This window comes from Melanotaenia boesemani, chromosome 5, assembly GCF_017639745.1.
Source record: "Melanotaenia boesemani isolate fMelBoe1 chromosome 5, fMelBoe1.pri, whole genome shotgun sequence".
Classification (NCBI taxonomy): domain Eukaryota; kingdom Metazoa; phylum Chordata; class Actinopteri; order Atheriniformes; family Melanotaeniidae; genus Melanotaenia; species Melanotaenia boesemani.
The window spans coordinates 11,985,875-12,008,822 of NC_055686.1; the positions used below are offsets into that span (position 1 = coordinate 11,985,875).

Below are 22,948 nucleotides of genomic sequence, written 5' to 3' on the forward strand. Positions count from 1 at the left end.
AATGTAGCACAAAAAATAAGGAAGTGTGTATTTTTTTCTCCCCTTTAATACCAGTTAGTGTTGTATTATACATTATTGGAAAGTCTGATTAGTCACCTTTACAACGAGGTATAACTTGTAAGGATCATGGTTTTGTTGAAATGAGCAACAAAGCTAAACATGTGCCAAAATCCCCTGAAAGAGTTCCTGTTAAATATTATCTGTTCAATATTGAATATCAAGTGCTGCCAGGTGTGTATTAGTCACAGACTTATGACTTTATCACTATGTGAGAGTACAAAATAATTCAATCCACCAAGAAACTCAAAACAAGAGTGCATACCAACAGAAGAATATTGCAGGGGATTTTGGCACATTTCTTTGGACCGCATGTTTAGCTGTGTTGCTCATTCCACAGAAGCATGATCCTTTTTAAGGTATAACTCATTGTAAAGAGGACTAATCAAGCGTTCCCACAATGTACAAAACAGCACCAACAAGTATTTAAGACTACAACTATAACTAGACTTGAGCACCAAATCTTCAGCTACTTGATAAAATATCTGGTTAATAAATTGCATCCTTTCAGCAACCAGGATTCACACTGCTGTTGAGCTGAAACAGCATTGTCTGGCTTTATTAGTGCTCCAAATGTTCCTGTGATCTAACACGAAGACTCTATGAGTGTTAAAGCTTAACATACTCATGGCAGGGGATGCATACTGTAGATCAGGATTCTGAAAATCCAGTCCTTAAGGGACACGATCCTGCAGGTTAAAGATGTTTCTCCGCTTTAAGACACCTGGCTCACATTAATGGATCATTGTGCAGAGCTTGCCAACATGCTATTACATCCATTTCATTTGAATCAGGTGTGTTGGAGCAGGGACGCACCTAAAGCCTGCAGTACATTGGCCCTCGAGGACCAGAGTTTGAGATCCCTGCTATAAAACGTGTTACTTCTTAACTATATCCTGTACAATAAAGATAAATTCCTTTCACATTTACTCAGAAATTGTCAAAGGAATAACCTTTTTCTTTTCTTTGGCCAATACTTCAAACCTCAAAATCAATCTGTTTAGCCGAGTTTAAGAGGAGAAAAAGCAGCAAATGATCCCATTTGAGAAGCAAAAACCATCAAATCTTAAATCCTGAAAAAATGTTTAAGTCGGGCTTCAGAGCTCATCATAGTGCAGAATCTGCCCTATTCAAAGTTTCCAGTGACCTGCTCATATCCATATCTTGCTCCATATTCTTAAATAATGGCAAATGTCTTATTATAATTATTTTTAAATAAAACAGTGTACTGGAGAAACTGGTTCACCTCTTATTTACTGGACAGGGCATTCTCACTTAAGATCAGTTAAGCAATGTTTTAAGGTTTAAAACGCTGCTGAAGAGGCATTTGTTCTAATTGGCTTTTAGCTATAATGAATTTATTGGTAGTCGACTTTTTAAATTTCTATTGTTGTTTCCTTAGTTTTATTTAATTAATTTAAGTAGGTTATTTTGTGTTGTTTTAGTCTTTCCTTTTTATTGTGTATGGTATTTTGTTCAGCACTTTGGTTAACTGTGGCTGTTTTAAATGTGCTTTATAAATAAACTTAACTTGAATTAAATTATTCCAATGGGCTAAATGTTTAAACTGTGTTTTATCCTTATGATGTCTAAAAAAGTACAGCTACTTCAGAGATGTATGGGCTAAGTATAAGTCTAGTATACGTCGTTACTTTCCATTTTCCTAGTAAAAGAGTTCCGTGCTTCCTCCTCCAGCTGCAGCACAGACGCTGGGTCAGTTCATGTCTGTGGACAACGTCTGCGCGCCATTACGCATCCGGACGGCGCGGGCTCCCACACGGCAGCAGCCACGGATCCTCGAAGAGGAGCGAGAGGATGATGATGACTGTGATGATGGTGGTGATGCGGAGCACGTGAAGCCGTGTTCGGAGGGATTTGCTGTCAGGATGAATTTATTGGACGCTTGGCTGTACTGACTGAGCGAAGCGCACAGAAAGAGATGGGGGACCGTCACCGACGGTCTGGAACTCTCGGGAGTCTCACGACCAAGACCCGAGTCTCCAAGGAAACCAAGCTCCGGCTGCGCGTGATCTTCCTGGATGATAGTGAACGCACGTTCGAGGTGGAGGTAAGCGTTAAACAGGTAAAGGTAAATTAAAAAAAAAAACTGTATCGCCTGGATCATTTAATATTTAAACAAACATCCATAATTTTTCAAATATATCCCAACATCATTTTGTTTTGATTGATCCATTATGTACTTATTGTTTTTATACATTTTTATTATTTGTATGCCTTTATCTGTCTTATGTCCTCTGAAAAACTAATAATAGTTTCCAAAAAGTGGTTAAGACTGACTTCATTTGTGCCAAAATTACTATAATACTCATTTAGAATTTTCATTTACAAATAAAAATTATCCTTATAAACATTGCAGCCTCCTTATGAAATATTGCATCCAACAGGGCATCATGTCAGCTCAGTTTGTGCCACAGCTGCAGTTCATTTCAACTAAATACTGTGTGAACATTTTTTAGTTTAAATAGCTTACCACAAGTTTTTAATAAACTGAATCAGATCATTTACACACACGTAAATGTTCTCTGCTCTGTAATGGATTATCAGAAACAGAAGCATCAAATCTGTGCACACTTTTTTTTTGTTTCTATTTCTTTTGAACCTCCTTTGTTTTCACTACAGAAGGTGTGAACACTGCTAAAAAAAAGTGTTATAAGCTCCTTTATAGTCATGTTTGTCCCATAGATGTGAAAGACAAATGCCTTCAACTACACAGAACAGATGTTTGTGTTATTTGGTCCATTCCTCTTTTTTTAAAGAAAAAAAAATGAAAGGAGATTCATTCAGCTGAAATTTCAAAGAAATTTACTTTAAAGGGAATTTAATAATCATATCTTCTGAAACATCCAAGCAGTTGTGATGTGTGAAGAGCTTGGTGGGAAACACGCTGTTCATGAACAGCCATGTGCTCCACTATCCAGGTCAGGAGATGCAGACGGGCCATATTTTAAACTTGGTGATGTCGCCTGCGAGGCAGCACTGCAATTCAAATAGAGAACGGTGTGTATGTGTGTGTGTAGCTTGAAGTATTGTGTTAGCAAAGTAGTTCCATTTTCCACGCCCATGCTTTCTTCACTGTCAGTTTCCCAGTGGCCTCCAGGACATAGAATCTTTACAAGAAGAGGGAAATAAGGAAAAAAAAAGACAGTGCAGAACAGAGAGACAGAGTGTGGATGGATGGATGGATGGATGGATGGATGGATGGATGGATGGATGGATGGATGGATGCTAAAATAAACTGTGATAAATACAGGGTATCGGTTGAACTGAGGGGGTAATGAGTGAGAGTTACAGACCAAACCCATGCTGCGATCTTAAGCAGATGTGGAGCTGCTTCTGTGTTTGTGAAAACTGGCACATCTATCTTCGTCAGGACCAGTTTGAGACCTTAGCAGTAAGGACTTTTGTTGAGCTAACTTAGCTTATCTCCAAGGAAAGTAAGGCTAGAATCAGGTTAGTTAATCAGGAGTCCATTATGTCAGTGAGGGTCCTTACAATGATAGCAGTGCAAATGTGTGTGTATCTGTGTTTGAAAGAGAGAAAGAGGTTTTCTCCTCTGACCCCCATACTCCTACCTTCAGGGCAAATCCTCAATAAATGATCGGAGAGGATGCAGACAAAAAGAAAGGAGAGATTGATGAAAAAAGTGTAAAGGGGAATATTCTGTGTGTGTATGTGTGTGTGTGTGTGTGTGTGTAGTGGAATCTCCTTTTATGGCTTCATGAATGAAAAAAATTATATATTGGCACCATTCATACAATAGTACATTTAAACAAATCATACATACATTCTCTGTAGAGAAGGGGTGGCCAACGTCGGTCCTCAAGAACCACAATCCTGTAGGTCTTCCATGCATCCCTGCACCGAAACACCTGACCTAAACTAATGAGTCATTGTGCAGATCCTTATAAGCAGTTGGATCCATTTAATTTTAGTCAGGTGTGTTGGTGCAGGGATGCATGGAAAACCTGCAGGATTGTGGCTCTTGAGGACTGACGTTGGCCACCCCTGCTGTAGAGCCATGGGTATATTTGATATTTTTCCCAGAGGAAAACACACATGATGTTGGTTTAGCTCCACCAATACACAGTCATTCCCAACTAGTTCTCAACACACAGTGTACACCTTTACAGTCACTTTCTGATACTCTTAATATGTTGGCTGCACCAACAGTTGACCAAAGATAAATGTCAATATAAGGTGCTTCCAAGCAGACAAGTTATATAGGCAGTGTTAGGAAATTGAAGGTCAGGAGAGAACAGGCATCCAACACCCAACTTGGACTCATTTTCCACTCCGACTTTGAAACTATAGACAAGCAATGATTTTCAACTTTTTAAATATTCATTAATCCACAAGAAATCAAATATTTAGCATGACTATTGTTTTGTATATTGGAACCATTAGTATTTAGCTAGTATTAAAGCATTATTGCCACCACAAGATGATGGAAATACTTTAGAATTTGAAAAACCATGAAGACGACAAGAGCTTAGCGCATGACCGTTCCTTAGCTGTGGTACAATCTGGCATTGTTAGCTGAGATGCTCAAGGTGCTCCAGCGAGGGAAACACGGTAGGCTAAAGACCGCAGTCATCAGATGCTTCTGTGTGAGTGGAGCACCTTTTGTCATTGTCAGCTAAGACTTAAGCCGAGAGATGAAGGTGTTAAACTCAGATATGGTCTTGAGTTCAGTCGATAATGAATTCCACAGCTTTGCACTTTTGTAAGAAAGTCAGACTGACCAAAGCTCTGCAGTGTGGAAGCTGACAGTTCTGTTTGGTGGAACCTCTGGCGACTCTGTTGCTGTTCTGAACAAATGAACTAAGTGGCTCTGGTGCTAAACTATTGATACATTTGATTATTGACATGTCTTGGGACCAATCCATTAGCAGCACAGGCAACCCTGTATGCCCAACTGTGACAGTGTTCATTTGTTCCCACTTTATGTGCATAAATATAGTATGCATCCTGAAGGTCTCTAAAATCCTACTGAAATATGAACTAAATGAATGCAGAGAATGAATAGAAGGCTCCATCTACATGCATATTAAATGTTGAGCATAAACGTCTGTGTCTATGACAGACTTGGGGGTCTCCTGACAAACAGTCAGGGGCCAGGTCAGGATGAAACCGTAAGGATTAAAAAAAAACATTCTGATAAACTTTACAATCTAAATGTGTCCTCTTTTGGGAATGAGGTCCTGCCCCAAGTAGAGGAGTTGAAGTATCTTGGGCTCATGTTCACAAGTGAAGGAAGGATGGAGCGGGACTTTGACAGGCAGACAATGTGGCATTGGCAGAGATGAAGGTTCTCTATTGAAGTGAAGAAGGAGCTGCGCCAAAAGGCGAAGCTCTCGATTTACCTTTTCCTACCCTCATCTAAAGTCACAACCTGTGGGTAGTGATCAAAAGAACGAGATCATAAATAAAAGCAGCTGAAATGAGTTTCCTCTGCGGGGCTGAGCTCGTCTTTAGAGATAAGGTTGAGAAGCCCAGTCATGGGCTCAGAGTAGAGTTGCTGCTTCTCTGCACCAAGAGGAGATAAAATAAGTGGCTAGGGGATCTGGTTAGAATGCCTTCTGGATGTCTCCCTTGTTAGGTGTTCTGGGCACGTCCCACCAGCAGGAGACCCCGTGACAAACCTATACAAGCAATGGAGGGACTACATTTCTCGGCTGGACTTAGAATACCCCAGGATGAGCTGAAAGAAGTGGCTGTGGAGAAGGAAGTCTGGGCTTCTCTGCTAAGGCTGCTGCTCATGCTAACCGACCCCAAATAAGTGGAGAATGGATGGATGGATGGATGGATGGATGGATGGATGGATGGATGGATGGATGGATGGATGGATGGATGGACACAATTATTAAATTGCAAGATTTAAATGTTCAGGCATTCAGCTTCAGTACTTATAAAGTGTTTTTGGTTTGTTTTTTTCATTCCTCTGTTAGTTATTTCACAGCTCCTAACAATATTTTATATAATATTTATCTACTAATAATTAAGTGACAATTATAAGTTTTTGTTTCTTTTTGTCCTTGTTAGGTGTGGTTTGCTCCTCTATTCAAACATAGAAAATGCTAAGCTAGGCTAAGCTAAGTCACGACATGTAGCTTAGAATTGGACATAACAATGAAAACTGACTTTACATTTTTGTTAGGTTTGAAACAATGCTGTTGTATTCCATCACATTAGACGGATTCCTTTCTAACATAGACTTTTATTCAATGTCACTCATTCTTAGCCGTAGTAGCTAACTGCTCTGCTGTACTGAGGGCGGCCATTTGTCTGCAGTAATCACCAGTTAGTCCTGTGTTCTCTCTATAATTGGTAACAGCTGCTCTGTCCCTCCTTCTTTCTTCACTTCATGACAAGTTAATGAGGGTCATCCAGTGATCCATGCTGAGGCGCTAAACACTGGCTAGCAGACAGCAAACACTAAAAAAAAAACAAAACGCCATCTTTGTAATTAGAGAGAGGACAGAGGACAAAAGAAGAAGCGGGAGAACAGGAAATAGAGATGGGAGGAGAAAGGATTTTAAAGGTTCATTTGAAAATTTCAACTGATTGCTAGATTTCAGCTTTTAAAACTTTATTTTACTGAATATAGTGGCATCTAACCTCACAGGTTCTTCAAAATATATATGACAAAAAAAAATATATTAGATATACGACATATATTAAGCATATTTCAGCCACAATGTGTTACTTACGCTATAAGACAGAACCATGAAATGGACAAGGGAAAAGCATTGAAGATAACAGCATGTAGGACGGAGAAGAAGAGGGAGCAATCAGGATGAAAAGTGGGTCAGAAAGTAAGACAGGTGGGACTTGGCATTCATCATTGTCAATCTATTGAAATCAATGTTTTTAAATGCACATATGTTGTACTCATGTGATTCTACTGCAGTCATGTAAAAACTGAAAACACACTATACTACAGATAATTCACAGTAGGTGTCATTTTCTTACATGTGTAAAGGAAGGTGATAGGACGACTGATTTGGTTTCTCAGTATGGGATTCATACCTTTAGATGTCACAACATCTTCCACATTGGGCCTTTGAGTTCAAGTCATACAGGATGCTGACAACAAAAATCCTATGCATATTACGAACCTTGCATAAGCCTGCACCTGTAATCTATGAATCACAAATCAAATCAAAAGGATCATACCTGCATTCTGATTTCTCTTCATCCAGCTTAAATGAAGATTTGGTTAAAGAAAAAAAAACAAACAAAACAAAGAAAAAGAAACAGAATGAACCTAAAGGAAAACAAGTAAACATTTTGGACCCATGCTTAGTTCTGGTGGTTGTGTGTAGTAATTCATTTTTACCACCACTGGTTTACAGCTTGTTTCACATCGTTCATTTAGGTCATGCAGTCTACAACAATGATGCACAACCAGCAGGACAGTCACTTACATCAACATCACTTATCACATTATTTTTTTTACAAATAAGATAATTTACACATGAAAGTGATGCTTTATAAATGAAAACTTCTTGTATTAATTTTTTATGTTAACCTAATAAGAATAATAAGAATTAACCTAATGTTAATTCTTCTTATTTAGATTGTTATTGTCCTTTACTTTGCCAGAAAAGCCTCATTGAGATGTGAGATCTCTAAAGATAGAGTCCTGGCCATGATTAGATGTGGTTTCAATAAACATATTCATATTTGAAGTTGTGTCTGTTTTGTAAACAAAATCCTAGGTTTTGTACAAGTCTTCCAGGTTGATTGAGTCTTGAATCAAATGAGAACTAAACATTTTAGGATTGTAAATTTCTAACGAGCTCATGCTTTTGTGCATCTGCACTCTTGAAAGCTTGAAAATTGTAAAATCACAACACTTTCTTTGCTACAAAATTCTTATATGCATGTGTGTTTTATGCTTTGCATTACATTTTTAAACCATTGTAAAAAGTTGTAAGGGTTTCAAAGATCTTAAAACATTGTCCACCTTTATTTTTCTTAGCATATTGTAACCTGCTACAGTGACTGTCATAAATGCAAAATAGCACAACTACTGCATGTTCAAAAATCCTCATGAGGAGGTAGAGGTTTGTAATATCTGGCAGCAGCTTCTAACCTTTCAGCTTTTTGTTAGCTGCATAAAAACACCACAGTTAGGGTCAGATATTGATAAATACATAATTACAGGTCCACATGATAATGCTGCATAATGCAAAGCAACAGGAAATGAAAAACATTAGCATCTCACAATTTTTAGGCCTATATTGAGACACTACACAAACATGTAGGTAAACTTTTTATTTTCAGAGTGGGCTGATGCTATTTAGAAAATAAATTCAGCTTTATCTGTGTGTTTTTCGTGTAATGTTCATATATATTTATATGTTATTTACCATTAATTGAAGCAAGATTGAAGCAGAAAAAATCTACTTTTTATCAGTCTGTTTCAAAACCTAATAATTCAAACTAATAGTGATAATTTTTTACAAAATATCAAAAGGTCATGAGAGCTTTTCTTTGAAAACATTTTTATTTGGCTTGATTTGTTTGACATTACTTATTCCAAATGCTTACTGGAACTACCTCAGAAGCACGTTAGCAGACTCATCCCAGAGTCTTTGTTTCGAACTGCTGTTTACCAGTAAGCCCAAGCAGTACCAAGGCAATACCAGTTGCTATTATAGGACCCACAAATCACCAGTGTTTATGCATCAGAAACATTATAATCATAGTACCAACAAACCCTGAAACAAATACCTTACCAGTTGAAAAAAAATTGCTTTTTAAACAGACTCATTTAGCACCTTACTAACACATGCATACTTTCTTTCTTGATACATAAACAGAAGTCCCAGCATACGTTTCCTGAACAGTTTGTACTCCACAGCCATCTGAACACTGAACTCATAATACTGTTTCTCTAATATGCCATATTTTAAATATTTTTTTAACTTTATTATCCCACTTACCTCTGCATGCATTGTATGTTTAAAGTAAGAATGTTGATGCATTATTGTGTATGTGTTGTATGTCTATATGTATGTATACATATGTTTTGTGTATGTGTGTGTATATATATGTATATGTGTGTGTAAATATATTCATTATACATATGTACACACATGTATGTTATATATTTTATCATTAATTTATATTTACTAGGGATGAGTCTGTATTCCTAAATTCTTGTACATTGACAAAGTGTCTTGTGTTGTCTTATGATTTATTTGTGCTCAATATACAATATATTTAGATATTATAAATATGTGTGATATTTATTGATCATTCTGTTCCATATGTTTATATGTGTGTGTAGTCTTGTTTTCCAATTAATTAATAAATGCATTGATTCACTCTTTAAATTACTATTTTTACTTATCTGTAGCACATGGTAGCAGCATACTCCAGCAAAAAACGGCTATATTTTTAGATTACACTGCAAAGAGTGTTTAGTTTAATAACCATAATATGTCTAATATATACATATTTATAATTTTATTTTAAACATTTTTGTGAAAGCAAGTGAGTTTTGTAATATTTTTCCAAAATCATCTGAGTATCTTCAGATTTTAGTTTCAATAAATTTTTGATTTAAAACTTGAATTTCTTCTCTCTTTATTTAAGCAAAAGGTTTTAGGTGGGGACTTCTTCAACAAAGTGTGTGGTCATCTAAAACTGCTGGAGAAGGAGTACTTTGGACTGGAGTTCAGACACCATAGTGGCCATTTTGTAAGAAATACAAAACGATGTGCAGTTCATTCATTTATTTATGTATTTTCTTATGTATTTTTTTGTCTAAACATGTTTCTCTTGCAGGTTTGGTTGGAACTAATGAAGCCCCTAGTCAAACAAATTAAATGTAAGTTATATATCTCTTCATATTCAAAGAAAAAGAGACTTGGAAATTAAATGTGTTCAGCTGGTTTTCAGCAGAATGCAAGTAAACAGTTGCACAACTGCTTGAAAAAAATTTACTTAGTTTTCTTTAATATATGAGACTACACAAGACATTACTTGTGAGGATGCCCCTTTCAGAAAAGTTCATTTTGACATTATGTTCACAACCAGTAAATTTACTAAATTTATACAAATTTTTTTATGTTTATTAAATTTTGGAGAATTTTTTCCAAATGTCTTCTGCTCTTTTATTATAAATATTATAATTTTTGAAATCAGCTGGGTCTCATGTACATCAGTTATAAGGACCCGAACCCTCTTTACTTGCATCCCCCTCTGATTGTACCCCAATTGCATTGAGTAGTGAAGGCACATACAAATGTGTCAAAATTACATGCCAGTATCACAGACAGACGATACTTTCTATTAAGTGCTTCATAATCATTTTGTTGTGTTTTCTCAAATCATACTTTTACTAAACCTAACCAATATATCTTTATGTATAGTGGTAACCAAACAATAAGTGAAAACTGGTCAGAAAACGAAAGCCTGAAAGCAAAACACGCCTATTTGTTTAAACACTGTATAGCAAGCACAAAGAAATTTCACATTGACATTAAACCAGATTCTTCCAGTTTAATGTCTTGCAACTGCAATGGTTTGCCTTTGTTTCCTCCGATCTTTGTATATGGATTTTTGCTGCCTTTAAACTGTCAATTACTAATGAAAAACAGTATTCCAATGGCTATTCTTCAATTGCCATTGTTTGTTTTTGTTGAGCTGGCTTATTAATTTTACAAATTACATATAGTCCATGACTTTGTTAAAATGGTTATAATCCTTCACATGAAACCACGTTGTGTTACCTACAAAGCTAGGGTACAGTGACAATAATCAAAGTTCAATACTGAATTAGCCACTGGACGCCAAGTGTAGCAAATTTGTGACAAACAACTTTTTCTCCTTTATTTATTTTTATTTTATTGATTTCACAAGTTTAAATTTATAACTAACTGTTATTTAAGTATTTATTTTTATGTTATTTATTGTTGATTGTTTTTTATTTATTGTTATATTTTTTATATCTAATTGTAGTTTCTTTTATGCTAGTCTTTTTACTTTTATTTTAAAAATAGGGACCTTTTTGTTTCACGTTTTAAACTGTATTTATTTTGCTTTTATGTAATTGCAAATAAATTCAGACCTTTAAGGGGTTAGCACCCTAAGACCACAAATTTTAAAAATGTTGTAAAATTAAGAGTAAAACTCAAAATAACTACATAGATCAATAATGGTACCACAGCCAATGAGATAGGTTAGGCTTAATTCAATTAACTCACTTTATTGTGGTTTCATAGAACTATAATTATCTGTTTTGGCATCTGAGAACAATTGTTTCTACCCCTGATATTGTGTCAAATAAAAGTACGTAGTCATAAATATTAACCCTAAAAGCTAAATACCTAAAGATAATAAACTATATAATTGCTTCTAACTTTGGAAAGAAAATTTATGCGGTTTAGTTTAATTCATATTAAGTTTATCAACACATTATGGATTGAAGTGACAAACTGGCAAACTTTATGCGCCATCTTTTTAGCTCTGAGTGACACATATATTTCATTCACATTTTCAAGACTCTTACAAATATCAGTAAGAATGAGGGCAAGTTCAGCAATTTCCAATAAGCTTAACTTTCAACTCTTAAATGTTTTTTTGTTTTTTTTATTTTATTTTATGATAACGCAAAAGTAGGTTTGGACAGTTTTAAGTTTCCCAGAAAATCCACCAGTTGTAGAAGGCTATTATAAACAAGCTTTCAGTCTAATTAGCTTAAACAAAGTGCCAATACGTAATATGAGGTTAAGAATAAGCCAAGACAATTTATACTTTTTCCTAAGCGTATTTTGCAGTTTTATGTTGTGGTTTAGGCATGTGGCCATTAGGAAACTAACCTCTTCAACGGTGTGTCTGTAAACCTTCAAGCAAATATGCAGTGTACTAACTCAGCTAACTGAGTGTTGACAAAGAATGGACACTCAGCTAACTAGCTTACTAACATGCTAGCATGCTAACTCCCTTTCTCTATCAAATAAATCAATGCAGAATTCTGGCAGCAAAGTTTAGAGATAAACAAGTAAATATATATATATATATATATATATATATATATATATATATATATATATATATATATATATATAAACTGTTATGGAAAGTGTTCCCAGCCAGCCAAGATAAAGGGCTTAACTCTCTAGCTGCAGCATTTTGGTTTGTTGTGTCTATTTAATGCTAATGGTTTTGTTGTATGTTTTGGAGTGAAATTTTGTTCTGTTTTTGTTCAGAAATGCATCTCCTCATAGTTGCTTGTTTTTGGGTAGGGGGAAAAAAAATCCCCATTATATGATGAAAGTACCTGAGAAAAAGAAGTGACAGGTTTTTACTTTTTCTCCCCTGTCTGTCAGACACAAATGATTTATTCTTCAGGTTTATAGTCAAGTTCTTCCCACCAGACCCTGGACAACTAAAGCGAGGCCTCACCAGGTAGTTTGTCATTTTTTAAGTCTGTTTTGCCATATAGCCTTTATATCCCAGTTCTTGTCAGTCATTAACATTTACTGTATATCCCATGACTACTCTACATGTAAAGGTTTTAATTAAGTCAGTATGCTTTTTCTTTTTTCTAATGACAATTAAACTTTAAAAGTGCATGCAGCAATCCTCGGTAATCATCTTGTATGTGCAGGTATCTTTTTGCCTTACAGATAAAGCAGGATTTGTCCAACGGCAGTCTAACCTGCAATGACAACAGCGCCGCCCTGCTGGTGTCTCACATACTGCAGTGTAAGAATAAAAACAGCACACATAGAAGAATTCAATGTAAATATGTTCATATAATAGTTGTTATCAAGAGCTAAATCCAAACCATCAATTTTCCCTGTGAATACTTTAGTCAGCGTATGAGGAAAGATTGTTGGAAGTACGGAAAAAAGACACAATATTGGGATTTATGTTTGTGTTACAGCAGAGATAGGGGACTATGACGAGGACCTGGACTGTCAACATTTGGAAATGAAGCACTATGTCCCCAATCAGGAATATCTGGACCACAAGATCATCAGGTTTCACAAGAAACACAGGTATTAAGGAAAATAAATATTCACACCTTGTTTTTCCCCGCTGGAAAAATAGTGCAAAAAGTTTAACATTACTGCACAAGATAAATCTTTCAATTAAAAGTTGAATTTAAAATAATTAGAAATAGAATAATTTTTAACTTTATGTTGAATAAATATCTGTGCATTAGGAGTAAAGTCAGAATAAGATTGTGTTTTGGTCAGTTGTCATTCTTTGTCTCATTCCCTAGAGGAGTCTCTCCAGCAGACTCGGACATCCACCTGCTGGAAGTGGCGAGGAAACTGGACATGTACGGCATCAGGCCTTATCCTGCCCATGACGGAGAGGGAATGAGAATCAATCTGACTGTCACACACTCTGGCGTACTGGTCTTTCAGGTGTGGGTTTAATCATTTCTAACCTGCCCTGGCACATGTAAAAAGACCTGAATTACTTTTATATACCATAATTACCTCCCCATAAAACTACAAGTTACCACAAGACAAAGCTGGTAAGAGTTAGATTGTTGTCTAAATTAAAAAATATCCAGTGGACTAATATGAAATTTGGCCATTGAAGGTATTCAAAAGATTTTAGTTAGCTTTTGACTTTTTATGGAATGCTATTAGAGAAAGAGAGGTACAGCTGTGGGTTTATTCCAAATGGTGAACAAATGGTGAACTGGGTTAATTGGATGTAAAGGGGATTTTTAATATTAGTGTTATTAGCACTGCTGACCACCATCTTTCTGCAGTAAGTCCATCAAACTGGCTTTTCCAAGTCAATTCAATTCAGCTTTATTTGTATAGTGCCAACTCATAAGAGCATCTCAGGGCTGCATAACTGAGGGATGGCTAATCACCCCAAACTGTAAGATCTATATATGGAGAGGTTGGTGGTGAGCCATGGGCTTAAGCTTGGGGTTATGCCTCCTCTAGACCATTACCCAGACAGCTTAGGACCCCGGCTGCACAAGACCTGCTAAGGAATGGCTAAGTGGGTTAGCCTTTCTAGGTGGCTCCACACCGGCTACAGGGACCTAGCTAGCTACCAGGTTGGTGTTTTCCATAGTGCAGCACCCAGCTTCCACTTCACAGAGCCTCGCCTCACCTCCAAAGCTACGGACAAGTTACTTGTTATTTGTTACGTGTATCATTATCACTGAAGGAAGCAGAAGAGACGCTAAACATTTAAACATCCATGTGCTCTCCCTTCTTATCTGGCCTAAAATCCAAAATGATTTCACACCTGTGTCATGCCATTTGACTTCTAAATTATTTTAAATAAAAATGTTAGATTTTCACCTGAATGCTGTTGGTTTAATACAAGTGGGGCACCAGGAAGTAAACATTAGATGGCAGTAAAACTCCTCATCAGTGGCAGAAGATGAACACACATATTTAACTCAACTGCTTCTACTGAGGGAAAGATTATCCTTTTTTTTTTTTTAAATGCAACTGCAATTAAATAATCTAGTATTAAATAATCAAGATCACATGTAATTACTGTGTCAGTCCTTCAGTTAGCAAATCAAAATTAATCACCTGAATTTGTCCTGAATTAACATGATCAAAAATTTTTACACGTGGCATAAGGGCTTGTTTCATCATAACAGATGATTTTGACATTGTGGAGGAAATTAATTTACTTATTCTGTGTGTTGCAGGGAAACACGAAAATCAACACATTTAGCTGGGCGAAGATCCGCAAGCTAAGCTTCAAACGCAAGCATTTCCTTATCAAACTACACGACAAAGTTGGGGTGAGAACCTGACCATCCACATAAATATTTAGAGTGAATAACTATATTCTTTGATATTCAGCTATAAATGAGCCAAAGTATTATGAACACTTCAAAATGAAGTGTATAACTGATAACAGTGGCACATGTTAAGGTAAATGCTAGTTTGGATGGTAAGTGAGCCGTGACTATCACCAGATACCACAAGACATCAATATGTGTTAAGAGTCCGTGCCTCGGCTAATCGTAGCTTATTTGTTTGGATTAATAAGACTGGCAACATATTTTGTAGGGTGGTCATAAAGTTATGCTCATCAGTGTAAATTTTATTTTAAGTGTTTTTCCTGTCCATCCAGCCATCGTGTAAGGATACCCTTGAGTTTGCCATGGCCAGCCGTGATGTGTGTAAATCATTCTGGAAGATGTGTGTAGAGTACCATGCTTTCTTCAGGCTCGCTGAGGAACCACAGGCCATACATAAAACTCTGCTGTCCTGTAAAGGCTCCAGATTCAGATACAGGTATCACACATGCAGAAGCATTCACTCAAACTACAAACAGTATTCATTTCTCTGTATACCACAGATCTTCCAAATTTACTTTAAATTTTGTTTTGTTCAGCTAAAAACAGTTGAGCCAAACAGAAAAGGGAAAATAAGATTAACATTATGAGGAGCAATTTTATTGCATCACTGAATGCAATATCTGTTCAATAACATGCTGGAATTGTGCTAAAATCTAATCACTTTAAAACCCAAACCATGTATTTTAATACTGAACCACATGTTTTTCTTTCTTACATGCAGTGGACAGATATGTTCAAGATTTGCTTATTAGCATTAAATACGGACTCTGATAATATTTTAGAGACTAATCCTACTGGTTGAGCACAGAAACACAAACCTGAAATCAGAATTCAGGATTTGTACATAGAATAGATCTGGGAAAACCTAATACTCACTACTTAAATGGGGGCTAATTGCCACATATCATAACAGAGATTAACATAGTTAGGTCAAAAAGTCAAGACTTCACTAATGATGACTATTTAACGTTTTTATGTTCTTGTGTGGCAGCGGGAGAACTCAGAAACAGCTCCTAGAGTGTATGGGATCAGGGGAGAAGAAGCCTTTACACTTTGAGAGGTAAGACTACATTTTGCAAGCCATTTATGTTAGACCACACTATAGAATCAAGAAGATATTTATCGCTACCATAAAAGTGTTGCCCTGGTTCACCAGACATCAAACGTTAAGGCATCCTTTTCTTTGTTAGTGGATTTAACTGTATCAGGTTTGCAGCTTGACAAGTGAAACACAATTTCCCCACATTTTAATGAACCATAATAAACAAGAAAATGGTTGGAGTGAAAGCAGTCAGATTCGGAAGTACAGAAAATATTTTATCAAATGATAGAAAATCAAAGAAAGGTTTGGAAAACAGATTCAACAGGATTTAAAGAGATAAAAAAGGACTCTTTTGTTTTCAGTTAATCATGTCTGTGCTTTCCTTGTTTCATTACTTTGTGCCAATGGAGGACCCACTGTCAGTCAGATTACGATCCCAGACAGTTCCGATCTTCTCCTGATCTTCTCACTGATGTCTCCAAACAGGTAATAAAATGTATGACTTCCAGATTTCTCAGGACTGGTATCCATTCCTCTACACTCCTCTATTGTTTCTGTGTCTTACCTCCTCAGTTATACGAACACTCTTACCAGTTTCCTCGATCAACTGGAGCTCTGGGGATACACAGTCAGGATGAAATGGACCCACGTCGTCGAGGTGTGAATGACAGTGAAATTGGAGAAGGTGGAGCTAGACGCAGCCAGTCATCTGTTGAGGTCAGCCAAAGGCCACACCACCTCTGTCAAGTCACTCCCCTTTCTTCAGCTCTCCAACAGTCAACCCCCTCACCAAAGATACGATCTGCCTCTACATCTTTATCGGAAGACAGGAGGGGGGGTTGGAATGGGGCGCCGCGACAAGCCCAAAGGCTAGCAGGTGTCTATGGAAACCGGTCACGACGTCGGCCGAACCCCCAACCACATCCAGATGCTGCACAGCAGCTGGTTCTTCTTTATCCAAACACCCCTGCATACCAGTACCATCCAATTCTCCCATCATTCCCATTAGCTGGTTCCTTGCCACTCAGTCAACACCCTTATTTGTCGGACTGTGTTGCGGTTTCCTCTCTGGAGCGTTTACCGCATGCAAGGAGGCAGGAATATGTGCCAGTGGATGGTGTATCACGACCTGCTTTTTACCCATTAAGCCATCATTTGCCATCAGTTTCACCAGTTAGGAGGAACTTTCGCCCGTCTGGTTCAGGTGGGCTCGGATTGGCAAGGGTCTACCAGTCAGGAAGTAATGGAGCAAGACTTTTGGGCGTTGGTCACACAGAGGCGGGGCATTACAGTGATGACTCCAACTTCCTACCAGGGCTTCCTCGTCGTGTGGCAAGCCAGCCAGATGTCAAGTTCCATTTTTCAAGGAGTACAAATCCCGCCTTTAATCCGGCCTCTGAATTCCGACCCCTTGGTTACTACCCTCACCTTACACGTCCCTCCAGACCCACGTATCTCCCACTTAACGCCTCCCCTCTGCCTGAACGCCCCACCTCAGTATGCATGATTGGTGGAGCCACAGGAAGCTACAGTGACTCTGATCCAGAGGTCTTCTATCCATATTACTGCCCACCCCCTCAGCTGGGGAGGGTTGTACGGTCAGCTGGCTTAGCCAGGATGAGGTTTTCCTCTGGAAGCCTTCAGCTGGATGAGGAAGAAGAGGGAGAGGAAGAAGAAAAGGTGGCTGTAGCAGCCAAAGAAACTGCTAGAAAAGAATTTACGGATGGACAGAAGAAAGAAAAGAGTGAAGAAGAGGGCACAAAAGGAGCAGCAAAGATTACTCAAGTCACTCTGTAGACGAAGACTTTTGCTATGTTCACTGCAAACTGTAGATATGACAATAATATATTAAAAGTGCGTAAAGTGGACTGTTTTAAGGTGTAGTTTCAGATAAAATGTATTTTTGCCTTGTTTTAATGAAAACTAAATATAGAACTGGCTTTTACCAGTGGTGTATGCAGGTAGTTCCAGTTGGGTGGACAAAATAAGACAGAGGGTTGTTAGAGGACGCTAATCAATAGTAATCACTAACTAAAATGTCCAACAGGATTATTGTTAACTTTGATTAGAATCAGTGTGTGAAATACAGGGATTCTTGGGTAACTGGAGCCCTTAAATAACTGCTTTAGTGTACATAAACCCTTTTGATTAAAATCCTAATCCATTTGTTTGGAAAGTCCGCTTTGTTTGGGGTATTGTGAACAGGCAAACAAACTTTAATTCCCATCAAAGCGGACTTGGTCTGCCGACAAATGTGGATCCCAGTCCGCTTAAAGCAGACTAAACACAGGTAGTGGACTACAAAGCATAGTGCATTGTGGGTTCAGCACACACCATTGTGGGTAAACACAACCAAATAACAGCTTTAGGGTTTTATGTGGTGGAAACAGAAGCTGTCCTGATTTAACCAATAAGAGGAGCATGTTTTCTTCTTCTTTTTGGGTCATCTTCTTCTTCAGTAAATACTGATGCAACGCCACCTCTGGCGAGGAGTGGAATAAGTTATTTAAAAGGTCTGATTCGTCTGAGTAGTTCAGTATGAACGTAAATTCGGTCTGGAAGAATGTTGCTTCCCCCAACTGACCTAAATCCCCAATCATACAGAGTCTAGCTGACTATCCTGGTGTGAATGGACCCTCGAGCTCTTCCCAATGTCAAGAACAAAACTGACAGATGTAAAAGAATATTATACGAGATTTCAACTTTGAAAAATAACCAACTGGTATTACAAGTCATTCATTTCACAGAGCAAAAAAAAGTCATTAAGCATTACTCATATTGCAGCATAAACACACACGGAAATACCAATGATAAAAAATATCAATACAAGTGCAGCTGTTCTTGCAGCTGGAATCCACTGAAGTGTGGTTCTGTTTTTAAGGCTAACAGATGGTTACCCATCAACCCGTCTGCCCATATTTCACACACTGCTAAACCATGTATGTAATGTTGGCCCTTTTGAACAAATACATACAGAAGATTTGTTGTCACTTTCTATCATTAATTTAAATAACCCACAGATTTATATTTCATGGCAATTTTCAAATCAAATTACCTTTATTGAATGAATATTTTATCAAATGCATAAGAGCAACCAAACTGCTTTACGGTGCAAATAAGAACATTAAAGACACAACAATTAAAACAGTTTAAAAAAAACAACTCAAAACGATAGATGAAAAATGTATAATTATAAAACCAAGTTGCAAGTAATATTACATAATACATAAAAGAAAGAAAGATGAAGAAAACAGTTGTTTCCCTTGGTTCCCATGTTAAAAATTTTACCAATTAGAATTTGGGTGGCAAATTTGAGTTCTATAATAAACGTGGGTTTTAAGTACAAACTCGTGGCTTTAAGGTTATTCACAATGAAATTTCATTATTTGAGAAACCGCAGCTTTTTGATATATAGAATCCTTCAATTTATTACAGTTACAAATAATTTTTTTATTATTTGTTCAATCGAAATAAAATGTTGGTATGTGATATTTTGAAGGCAACGACTGGCTAAAGAAAGAATGGATTTCCACTATTGTGATGCTTTCTCAGGCCTTAACTGCAACAGTCTTCAGTTGTTTGTTTGTAAAACCTCAATGCCATTAGTTTTTTCAGCAAATAAAATGCAACTCTGCCAAGATGAGAATTTGAGATTCTCTGTGTCTGTCTTCCGTTATATAAGCGCTAAAAACTAGGGCCACTCAAAGATATACATGCTCATGGCATCATTTTGTCCTTTATTTCATGAGTTTTACAGATGATTTTGTTTACTTTTTATCATTAGCTGTTCAGTCTTTTCCTCCCATTGTTCTGATACAGCCTAGTCTAAGTCAATATATGACTGTTCAATAGATGACCCCACATTTAACCCTAAAATGCTATCCAGGCACTATTGCTACAAAGCAAGCCCAATTGCAATTGATTAGCTGCACCTAGCCACTACTTACCCCCCTAATTCCTATGAAAACAGTGATGATGCACTTAGTTTTTGACACGTTGCTTCTGCATTTTTGCCTAGTTTTTTGTTAAACATATTACCAGACTGTATAATGCCTTGTGTTGTTCATCTGAAGTAGTATTTACCTATTTTAACTTTATCAGAACCAGTTGATTATGTCCTGATACACAATGAATGAATAGGTTTCATTTACATATCAAAATTTAAATACTAAATTATTATTTTTCCTGTCTTAATAATGAAATAAATATACTTACAGTTTCACAATTCTATCAAAACCACTATAACACGTAGTAGATAAGGGTTGTGCATAGCATTTTTCCAAATAATCAGGTTAAACACGAAACGTTTCTCAGTTAAATTGAAATATTTATTCATAAAACTCAAAAGTCCCGCTACACAAAAAGAGAAAAACATATCAAAGTAAAATCTTACACCATTCTTTTCAGAATTCCCCCTCAAAAAGCACTGTCGTATCCCTTATGATATATAAAAAGATAAAAATATGCAATGACCAAGTCTGATAGTGTCTTTGGTACAACTTGTAAATAAGTTTAATTACAACTCCCATTATGCTCTTTAAAATTATCTGTGCTACTTTCCAGTATTGTGTAGTAAAAACATCTTAACACATCAAGCATTGTGTTAGTATTTTACTAGAGGACATTTAACAGCTCTCAACAAAGATTTCCCAAAAGTTCTGCATGTAAAAAAAGAAAACAAACAAACAAAAAGAAGACAAAACGCACAGACGTGAGCCTGTCGAAGGCATTTGCATTTTGCTTGTAAGTCTTTTCATCACAATGCAACCAACTTCTAAATATTACATCCGAGATAATAGTGAAATCATTACTAATAGAAGAATTGTTCTTAGACCCAAAGTTAAGTGAAAGGGAAGAGAATAATATAGCCAATTTTTAATTTAGCTAATTACTTTGGAAGCTCAATTAGCTGTTAGCTCACTGGTTAGCAAGCTAGTATCTGCTTAGCATGGTTGCTTTTGGATAGCTTCCAAAAATGAATTAAAAATTGGGTCTGAATTTAATCTAGTAAATTTTTCAACAGCAATCTTACTTGAAAAAACCTACACATACGTTTTTTTTGTTTTGTTTTTTTTTTAATAATAAGCCATAGTTAACATTTAATAATTTTAATTTCTTCCCTAGCAAGTCAACTTTAATGCTGCTAATTACTTTGGAACCTACAATAGCTAGCTAGCTCACAGGTTAGCAAGCTAGTAGCTGTCTAGCCCAGCTAGTTTGTGGTAGCTTCCAAAAAAGTCCAAAAAAGTCACCCAAAAAATCAGTCTGCACACTGAACCAGGGAAGTCTCTCCCAAGGAAACCATGTCCATAAAATTGTTTCACAAATTTCCCAGTTTGTACAATTTTATGGCAGATTTTTCTACTTGAATGTTTAAAAGTCCCTTCAGAGATTTCTAACTAAAGATGATACTCTCCTCTACTACAAACATCGATTCCAGACTTTATTCTTTGTGAAAACTGTTATATTTAGAGGGAAAACCTTGACCTAAACTGAATTATTGGATCATTAAACTTTAATTAAACAGCATTACTGAAAAAAAACTACATAAATTCAATATTGGCATATAATGTCTCAAGTGCTACAGAACAAACACAAACATCTACAGTCAAAGTCATGATACAAAAGAGGGGATATTACTGCTGGTGGACAAGGGCCCTCTTGTCTGTTATATTTCCTTGTGTGGTTTGGAATAAAATATCTACAAAACATTTTCTCTTAGAAAATGATAGCAAAAAAAGAAAAAAGGAAAATACAAAAGAAAAAATACAAAAGAAAAAAAGGAAAAAGGCACATGATGGCATTTCAAATCAAACTAAATGGCCTCAATCAACAGCAGTGATATATAAAATATAGTGTATATATTATATTATTAGTGTGTTTGTGTGCTGAGAAATGCATGTACAGCAAGGAGACATTGCACAGCAAATCTCCTGTTTTTATCATCCAGCAGCGTTACCATATGGAGATAGTCTCTTCTCATTTTCCTTTTATTGATCCATCTTTCCATCCCTCAATTTGTTGAGAATCTGTGGAAGTGCAACAGACTTTTGGTAAACAAATCATCTTCACACCTTGTTTACACAAATAGGAAACAAGGTGGGAAACAAACGTATAATTATGCTAGCTAACCAGTAGTCCATTTATTGCTATGCCAATAAACCCTGTATACAAATATTATTGAATACTACTTTGAATAAAAATCTAATCTAATTTTCATATATAAAAGTATTCTTGGCCTAGTTTCTTTATATTGCTTTACCTAGCATAAGACAAACTAAAAAAGGATAAGCAAAAGTAAGGAGGTACAAAGGAAATTATCAACAAAAGGGAAAACAAAGTATATACTCCCTTTCAATCAAGTAACACTAGGAGCAATTTAACAATGATGAACTTACTTTTGGTACTTGGCAATTATGTGTGTGACCATCCTGTCTGTGAACCCTGGACACATGTCTTCAGCCAAACGAATTTTGTGCTCCAGTTCCTCAATAGCCAATCTCTGCTCAGAGTCCTCTTTGTGTTGCTGCTTCAACTACCAAAAAAGAACAAAAAAATTTAATTTAAAAAATCCACTTTTATGGATGTATGTACAGTAAACTACAGTTAGCAGTTGTCCATTCTATTTCCACAATTAGCTGATAAATCACGTTTTAATTGTGTTATTTTGTTCAAATTTAGAAAAATATGAATGATCTGGATTTCTTTTGCAATAAAGGTTTTAAAGTGCCAAATTATTCCTTAAAAAAAGGATAAACTTTGCGAAGCTTCCTTGTTTAGGCACCACTACCTGGCCCAGGTTAAGTGGATAGATGGACGGACAGATGGACGGTTGGTTGCTTGGATGGATGGATGGATGGGATGGATTAGAATGTTTTTGCTGCTTCAAATGAGACGATGAGGCTTTACAGTTTAAGAATTTATTTTGGTGATGGTAATAATTTGGATTTTTCTTCTCTTTCTTTCATTTTGGACAATTCCTACAGACAGGTTTTTTTCCCCACAAT

At 36.5% G+C, this 22,948-nt stretch overlaps 2 protein-coding genes across 4 annotated transcripts in view; one reads left to right on the plus strand and one right to left on the minus strand.

The window, feature by feature from the left end:
* The first annotated feature begins 1,813 nt into the window (after positions 1-1,813).
* LOC121640376 (FERM domain-containing protein 7) lies at positions 1,814-18,283 on the plus strand. The gene is made up of 12 exons (XM_041986091.1): positions 1,814-2,125; positions 9,685-9,789; positions 9,877-9,919; positions 12,423-12,501; positions 12,704-12,801; positions 12,983-13,097; positions 13,325-13,472; positions 14,741-14,836; positions 15,172-15,335; positions 15,891-15,959; positions 16,352-16,427; positions 16,515-18,283. Exons 1-12 carry the CDS (start codon positions 1,997-1,999, stop codon positions 17,736-17,738), a joined length of 2,346 nt encoding a protein of 781 aa, XP_041842025.1. The 5' UTR covers positions 1,814-1,996; the 3' UTR covers positions 17,739-18,283.
* A 2,670-nt stretch (positions 18,284-20,953) lies between these two features.
* stk26 (serine/threonine protein kinase 26) overlaps positions 20,954-22,948 on the minus strand; it is a 32,428-nt gene continuing 30,433 nt past the window's right edge. Inside the window, exons 11-12 of one of the 3 annotated variants that reach the window (XM_041985989.1) lie at positions 22,349-22,476; positions 20,954-21,970 (exon numbers count right to left, since the gene is read on the minus strand). In XM_041985989.1, coding sequence (XP_041841923.1) covers positions 21,955-21,970; positions 22,349-22,476 — 144 coding nt within the window. In that variant the 3' untranslated portion in view covers positions 20,954-21,954. Of the gene's footprint in view, positions 21,971-22,335; positions 22,477-22,948 lie in introns of those variants that run through there. The other 2 variants (XM_041985988.1, XM_041985990.1) reach the window with 2 other exon arrangements.

Bases quoted from the DNA above. Each gene is read 5' to 3' on its own strand.
- LOC121640376 (XM_041986091.1), top strand. From the start codon at position 1,997: ATGGGGGACCGTCACCGACGGTCTGGAACTCTCGGGAGTCTCACGACC. The intron at 12,802-12,982 runs GTAAGAATAAAA...TTTGTGTTACAG, and splicing joins GGTGTCTCACATACTGCAGT to CAGAGATAGGGGACTATGAC. The intron at 14,837-15,171 runs GTGAGAACCTGA...CTGTCCATCCAG, and splicing joins AACTACACGACAAAGTTGGG to CCATCGTGTAAGGATACCCT.